Source organism: Phoenix dactylifera, chromosome 10 (assembly GCF_009389715.1).
Source record: "Phoenix dactylifera cultivar Barhee BC4 chromosome 10, palm_55x_up_171113_PBpolish2nd_filt_p, whole genome shotgun sequence".
Lineage (NCBI taxonomy): Eukaryota > Viridiplantae > Streptophyta > Magnoliopsida > Arecales > Arecaceae > Phoenix > Phoenix dactylifera.
This window is the reverse complement of record NC_052401.1, coordinates 12,632,149-12,639,117: the sequence shown is the minus strand read 5'-3', so window position 1 is coordinate 12,639,117 and position 6,969 is coordinate 12,632,149. Positions and strand designations below refer to the sequence as shown.

The following is a 6,969-nucleotide window of genomic DNA, read 5'->3' as shown; positions in this document are numbered from 1 at the left end:
AACCAAAACGTAACCCATCCTCGTGAGCAAATGGAATGGGTTATCAAGAACATAAATTGTGTTAAATTGACTGTGGCGAAAAATGTGCAAGACTTCTAAGTTCTTCCGTTCTTCATCTGGATTTAACGAGCAGAAGCAGCTCTGGACTTCCAAATCAGCTAAAAACCGAGCAGTAAAAGAATATAGTTTCAATAACCAACCAGAAATGTGGCACCATGAACAAGAAAAAACAACAATCTTTAGAAAGATAAAATAAGAAAGGTTGTGCATCAGTACATATCATAGATGATCTGAAGCCCTGCTTGTTTGCTGGAATTTGTGGGTTCAAGAACCCCTAGCGGATGTGCAAAAGTACTTTTCTTAGAGTATATGGTCAAGATAGACATTAAGATAAAAAAATTGTGGTATTGCTGTCTGCTCAGTCTGAATCAGAATCCTGAATTGTAGAAGACCTGATGTTCCTGTGTTTGTAACTGTCAGTATCATCGTCTGCATCTTCATCATTGTCACCTCCTTTCCTTTCATCTATGATGCCTGAAATTTTTTGGGGGGCTTTTTATTATTTTTATGTATCTCACAAGATAAGTCATACAAAAGATCATCAAAGGAAGGATAGTTACCTTTTCTTTTCAGAAGATTCTCCAAGGCACTCATGGTAAAATCATCTTTGCTGCCAAGATCTTGAAACCCAATCAGCCTGTCGAAGGCAACACCATTTCTGGGATAATTGCCGTTAGATGTGTCAGAGCACAGTCAACCATATGAAGCGATAATAAAATGCAGAAAGTTTGACCCTCAAGAGAGATGATAGTGATTTATCCAACATTATAAAATGTACTAAGTGAAGATGCGAAGTGAAAGACAAGGAGCCCTCACTTGAACAATATGATGCAAGGCAGAGTTTTGACTGCTAATTTTGTCACAAAGAAGGGCGCATTCTGCATCAAGTACCCAAGCAATTAGTCTCTTGTTTGCAAATTTCAACACAAATGCAAAGGGTTAGTGTAGACTAACTTCAGCATCCAGCTTGATGAACTTTGTATCAATGTGGGTGTTCTAATCAGTTTCAGAATACAAGATACTATAGAACCATCAAGCACAGTCCACTATTTTAGAATGGCATGTTACATCCCCAGTCAAGTCTGCATAGAGAAGTCCAAAAATCTTGAATGTGTGTTTCATTTTGTTACGGTTGATGAAATCTGTTAATAACGGTAAATATGTCGAGCAACAAGATAAAAACTAGGCTGAAGGGTACATAAACAAGCACAAAGCACAGGTTCAGCACAAGAAATTGATAGCTTTGAAACAGAGAGAAGATATAAGTACAATAATGCAGTTATCGCACTGAGTCGTTTGTATGTTGAACTCATCTTGCAGCAAGAAGCGGGTTGAGGCAACTGAGTTACCAAAGCATAGGAAAACCTGAAACAAAAATGTCAAGTGAAACAGAATTCAATGATATGAAGTAGGTGTGAGACGCAGTTATTGGATGACATTTCATAGATAAAGTTTTAGCTATATGCAGCAAACACAGAATATACACATTCAATTTTTTCCATCTAAGATTGTAATACTGAGCCATTCTAAAGGATGAAGAATACCAATCACAGCCTTGAGTTCATCATCTGATAAAAATCTAAAATAGAAAGCAGACCCACCTAAAGGATGCATCATAGCATCAACATCATATTCAGTGAATTGTAGAATTACATAACTAAGAATATGTATAATGAACCACAATTTTCTTTATCCATTCGACCACAGCTAAAGGATCACCCGCACGGCAGAAACAATCAAGAACATCAGTTAAGATAGATTACCACCATCCTGCATAACCAAAGAAGCAACGTGAGATGATGCAAATTAGAGAATTCAAATGTCAACATAATAATAAAGATGATTGTTACTACTTACCAGCATAAGCTAATCATCGGTATTAATATCAACAACAGTTTCGTAATCTTCAACCTTGTATTTTGTATGAGGAGGTGGAATATCTACAAATGAAAAAAATACGAAATTAAAAATCTCAAAGTTTCTAAGCACTAGTACAGCTGGTACATGATAAAATTTATGAATGTTGTAGAAATTGAACCTGCAAGATGAGGCAAGCTATCTCGAAGCCAATCTTGTGCGCATATCAATACCTCAACCGTATTCGGAGATAGACTGCTACGAAAATCATCCAAAACCCTGCCAGCAGTGCTGAAGGCAGACTCAGATGCAACGGTAGAAACGGGAATTGCCAAGATATCACGTACCATCCTAGACAATATTGGATATTTTGATTCATTGAATTTCCAATACTGTAGAATGTCAAAATTTTGATCTTCTAATGGATGAACCTGCTCCAAAAAATTAAATAGCAAGTCATTTTTATTAGAATTATTGACTAATAATTTAATGTAAGCATCCAAATTAGAGATCGTAAAATACCTTCTCTTCCAAATAGGTCTCTAATTCTGACTTCGATGGTTGGGTAACTTGTACTCCGTGGATGAATTCTTTATAGCCATGCATAAAACGATTCTCATCTCTTCCACCTTGGGATGTAGACACCCTCTCATCCACTTGAACAAGAGAGACATTTGTGCCATATAAAATTGCATAATTATCATAAAAAGTTTGAAGAACTTCACGCACTTTGTTGATCTCAAATGAAGCACGATCACCATTACCATGGATTGTGTGAAAGCAATAAATAATAAGATTCATCTTATGTCTTGGATCAAGAACAACCCCTACAGCAAGAATGTGAGAGCATTCCTTCCAATACTTGTCAAATTTTTCTTGCATCTTTAAAGCCATCATCATCACAACTGCATTTGAACTTCTAGATTCTTCAATCAAGAGCATATTGATTCTCCAAATTTCATAGAAATACAAATTTGCAGTTGGATTTTTTGTTTGTGAAAAAACTTCAGTTATAAGATGAAAAACCTTTAAGAAGTTACAAATAATAATGCCTTGAGACCAATCTTCCTCAGTTGGCGCATTATCAAAATTAGGATCCCGGGCCACAAGTCGCATAAATACATCCTTGAATTCTATAGCATCATTTAACATAAGATATGTAGAATTCCAACGAGTAGGTACATCTATGCATATCCTTTTCTTACCATTCATCTTGAACTGTTTCACAATTCCCATAAACAATTCCAACCTTCCTTGAGATGATTTTATATATTTAACAGCCTCACGGATCCTATGAATAGCACCCTCCACTACCTTCAACCCATCCTTCATAATCAAATTAAGAATATGTGCACAACAACGCACATGAAAGAATTTACCATCCAAAAGTAAATCTTTTCTAAATTGTTTTTGAAGTTCTGTTGCTACAACTGTATTTGCTGACAAATTATCAAGAGTGATTGAACCCAACCTTTTCTCAATATTCCAAGATAAAATACAGTTAGCTATAGCATCACTAATGACTAAGCCTGTGTGTGGTGAAGGAACCAACTTAAAATTGATAATATGCTTTTTCAGTTTCCAATCATTAGTGATGTAATGTGCAGTCAGACACATATATCCCAATGTTTGATTTGATGTCCACATGTCCGATGTTAAGCTGATTCTTCCACAGTTCGTCTTGAACAAATCTTCAAGTCTTCGTTTTTCCTTTTCATAAGTTTTAAAGCAATCAGAAGACAATGTTGTCCTTGAAACAATATGAAATTCTGGTCTAAGGTTCCTAATAAACATCTGAAAGGCTGGATGTTCAACTGTTGTAAATGGCATCTCTTGTAGAATTACCATCCTTGCAAGGTCCTCACGACTTCTTTCCTGATCAAATGAATAGGGAACTAATTCGTTCAACGGAACACCATCTTTCGAAGTCACAGTGCCTATTAATATTTTCTGTTTCTTATCATGAAATTTTTTGCCTTACAAATATTAGTATGCTTGTGAAGATGACTTGTCCCATTTTTTGGATCAGCTGAAAAAATAAAACGACAATAATTGCATTTAGCCTTGTCCTTTTGGTTTTGTACCTCACAATAGTGATTCCATATCTCCGATCTCTTTCTTTTGTTCGTTTTAGAGCTATCTGTATTAGAAGGCTCTATAGCTTGAGAACTACCACAACGAAGTACACTTGAAAACTTCAGCCATATTTTCATTGCTATCCATCGTAGACATTAACCTATTTTGCATAGAAATCAATAAAAATGCATGAGCATAAAATGCAACTTTATAGATGCATATAATCTAAGCTTTATAATGTCTATCATGTTATTGCATGCATAAAAAAATCATGATCAGTTTATCTACAAAATTTAAGCTATGAACAACATTTCAGTATTCCTAAAAGCTGAAGTAAATGCCATGTCATGTAGTTAACTATTCAAAATTACTGACAAAGTGACACTACAGACTTCATATAACTAAAGCGTACTTCATATAACTAAAGCATCTTTTAAATAGTTATAAAATGGAGGTAAATATGATTACTAAAGCACTAAGAAACTTAAAATATAGTGCACATAAAAATGAAGACCAGGTGAGAACCAAAATGATATTCGGCCAGCCCATGCAGTAACAGACTAACAGTCATCCTGATTCTTTCAATTAAATCAATAAATCATTATCTTTCCTCAAAGATACTCGTACTGTTTTCTTGAGATAATCCCATATTCAGCGCTGCTGCACTAGTTCGGTCCCAAGTCCCAACATCAAGTCCAGCCTCGTTGCCCTGTTACAAGACAAGCCCCCCTCGCCGGAACCTCCTCCCGGCCTATGCTAAAAAAATACATAGGAGGGACATACCTTGGGACGACGAAGAATGGGGAGAGGGAGATCCGCGGAATGGGGAGCCGGAAGTCGGGAGATCTAGGGCACCGCCGCACCGGGCACAGAAGCTGTCTTCTCTTCTCCGCCGCCGCAGCTCAAGATCTACTTATCCATTATCATAATAGAACAAGAATAGCATTAGCAAAATATTTTGGAAACGATTTGCAAGATATCAGGATGAAAAATATAGAGGACAAAGGCGACTAGCACCTGGTACAGGCGTACAGCAAGGTCCTTGGGACGCTGAAGAATGGGGAGAGGCCAAGGGGGAGATCCGCGGACTGGAGACTGGAGAGCCGGAAGTCGGGCACGGCCACACGGAAGCGGTCTACTCTTCTCCGCCGCCGCAGCTCAAGATCTAGGGCACGGGGCACCTGGGCACGATCGCACGGGATCGAAAAAGAGAGGAAGGCGCTCAAGATCCAGGGCACCTGGGCTGCTGGGCAGTGGGCACGGCCGCACGGGATCGAAAAGGAGAGGAAGGCTGGAAGGCGATCGAGATCTAGGGCACGGCCGTCGGCCACACCACACGGAAATACGGGATCGAAAAGAGAGGAAGGCCGAAGGGTTTACCGGTTTAGGGATTTAGCTTTAAGCCTTTATATAGTAACGGGTCGGGTCGGGTCCCGGATCAAGATTGGGCGGACCCGACCCGACCCGAAAAATAGTTCGGGTCTAAATTTAGGACCCGACCCGGCCCCGCGGGTCCTAAAATTCGGGTCGGGTCGGGTCTAAAGCGGGTCGGGTCGGGTCGGGTCCCGGGTCGACCCGACCCATTTGCAGCCTTAATCGTAACATTGTCCTTCTATAAATCAAATGATTGTTTTTTCACCAGCGCCCCTGGGTATACCATGATTTTCGTGTTATTGTTTGTTTGACTTTGGTCTTTGGCTTTTGGATTTGGTACAACAACATTTCCGAGCCTATATTAATTACCCCTCCGGGGGCCCGATTGAAGCACACATTGGAACATTCCAACGTGCCCAGAGGCTAGAGGCGAATCCGTTCACGGTCCTACGGACCAACACCATTCGAAGGTGGATGGCCCGCCCCGCCTAGAATAGGAATCAGACGACGACGCCCGTCCTGGGCTGCAGTAAGTAGATTGAGAAAGGAAGAGTTGGGTTCGAATCCCCCACCTTTTTTTTCAGCCCCTAATAGGGCCCCCCTCTGATAAGGAAGGAAAGTTCATTCACACTTCTAATTTCTCTCCTGCCTACATCGACGCAAATCCTCAATAGTAACTGATTTCGCTGGCCAGCGCCCGCTCAACCTCTTCGAGAGCCAGACAAGAAAGGAGTGGTGGTTGGTTCCGATTCGACACGGGTAGAATGCCTGCGTCAAGCTTTTCTAGATGGAGTAGCATCGTGAGAAAAGTTCGTAAAAAAAGCCTCGGATGATGCTGAACTGCCCCGGTATTGATTGATACAGGAAGGTCCAGACATGAATCAGAAACGGGAACCGTCAACTCATAAGGGGGGGTAACGATCCGCTCTAGTAGCTAGTCGCTCCCAAATCCTGTAGCTGTTTAGCGGGCTGTAGCTTATACAGCTGTAGCTATCATCCCTGTGGAGTGATTGATTATAACCCTATTTGATTTTGATGAGCACAAAGTCATTGAGGTATATTTTATGTTATACTAATAAATTCAATCCAGCATATCAGGCAAAATTTGTAAGAATCCTTTTTTGAGTGCATGTGGAAATCAGCTTAAGTCAAAGGCTGAAACTCGAGTCGACTCCAAGTGTTTCAGACGTTTTGGCACAGGCTCGAGTCGACTCCGGCACACTGCGAGTCGACTCCGACCTGAGAACAGACAGCAGGACAGAAAGATGAATCTCAGACCTGTCACGAGTCGACTCCTGAAGAATTCGAGTCGACTCCGATGCTTGCCGAGTCGACCCCCGATAGTTCCGAGTCGACTCCAAGGAGTAACAGACACGAAAGACAGAGAAGTTGTTTTGGACTCTGAGAACCGAGTCGACTCCAGAAGAACTCGAGTCGACTCCGACGGTTGGCCGAGTCGACTCCTAAAGAAGCAAGAGTCGACTCTCAGAGGAATGCAAGACTAAAAGTCAGAGAGCCAACTTCGGTGTCTGAGAGCCGAGTCGACTCCAGCAAAGTGCGAGTCGACTCCGAGGCAGTTCAACTCCAAAGGCAGAGACCAGT

At 40.8% G+C, this 6,969-nt stretch overlaps 2 protein-coding genes and 1 long non-coding RNA gene across 4 annotated transcripts; all 3 read right to left on the bottom strand.

The window, feature by feature from the left end:
- Window positions 1-222: 222 nt before the first annotated feature.
- On the bottom strand, window positions 223-1,130 carry LOC120112263 (thioredoxin domain-containing protein PLP3A-like). 2 transcript variants are annotated; one of them, XR_005513742.1, is made up of 4 exons: window positions 1,015-1,130; window positions 877-938; window positions 621-718; window positions 223-534 (listed from the first exon to the last, which is right to left on the bottom strand). XR_005513742.1 is itself a non-coding variant. In XM_039131130.1 (3 exons), the coding sequence occupies exons 1-3, from the start codon at window positions 942-944 to the stop codon at window positions 419-421; spliced, it is 282 nt and encodes a 93-aa protein (XP_038987058.1). In that variant the 5' UTR covers window positions 945-978; the 3' UTR covers window positions 223-418. The 2 variants fall into 2 exon arrangements, 1 of the variants encoding a protein (XP_038987058.1); XM_039131130.1 differs by lacking the exon at window positions 1,015-1,130 and having other exon boundaries at window positions 877-978.
- Window positions 1,131-1,738: 608 nt separating this feature from the next.
- On the bottom strand, window positions 1,739-3,063 carry LOC120112204 (zinc finger BED domain-containing protein RICESLEEPER 2-like). The gene is made up of 4 exons (XM_039131029.1): window positions 2,440-3,063; window positions 2,099-2,348; window positions 1,918-2,000; window positions 1,739-1,830 (listed from the first exon to the last, which is right to left on the bottom strand). Exons 1-3 carry the CDS (start codon window positions 3,031-3,033, stop codon window positions 1,927-1,929), a joined length of 918 nt encoding a protein of 305 aa, XP_038986957.1. The 5' UTR covers window positions 3,034-3,063; the 3' UTR covers window positions 1,739-1,830; window positions 1,918-1,926.
- A 1,777-nt stretch (window positions 3,064-4,840) lies between these two features.
- Window positions 4,841-5,320, bottom strand: LOC120112203. Its single transcript, XR_005513719.1, has 2 exons — window positions 5,011-5,320; window positions 4,841-4,902 (listed from the first exon to the last, which is right to left on the bottom strand). It is a non-coding gene; the product is annotated as an uncharacterized LOC120112203 (long non-coding RNA).
- Between the last annotated feature and the right edge of the window lie 1,649 nt (window positions 5,321-6,969).

What these genes read in the sequence shown, in the direction of transcription:
- LOC120112263 (XM_039131130.1), bottom strand. Translation starts at nt 944, where the DNA reads ATGCAGAATGCGCCCTTCTTTGTGACAAAATTAGCAGTCAAAACTCTG. An exon ending in CCTTGCATCATATTGTTCAA is followed by an intron (nt 719 to 876) that starts GTGAGGGCTCCT and finishes CAATTATCCCAG; the next exon opens with AAATGGTGTTGCCTTCGACA. An exon ending in GAATCTTCTGAAAAGAAAAG is followed by an intron (nt 535 to 620) that starts GTAACTATCCTT and finishes AAAAAATTTCAG; the next exon opens with GCATCATAGATGAAAGGAAA.
- LOC120112204 (XM_039131029.1), bottom strand. Translation starts at nt 3,033, where the DNA reads ATGCGACTTGTGGCCCGGGATCCTAATTTTGATAATGCGCCAACTGAG. An exon ending in AGACCTATTTGGAAGAGAAG is followed by an intron (nt 2,349 to 2,439) that starts GTATTTTACGAT and finishes TTTTTGGAGCAG; the next exon opens with GTTCATCCATTAGAAGATCA. An exon ending in TAGCTTGCCTCATCTTGCAG is followed by an intron (nt 2,001 to 2,098) that starts GTTCAATTTCTA and finishes TTTCATTTGTAG; the next exon opens with ATATTCCACCTCCTCATACA.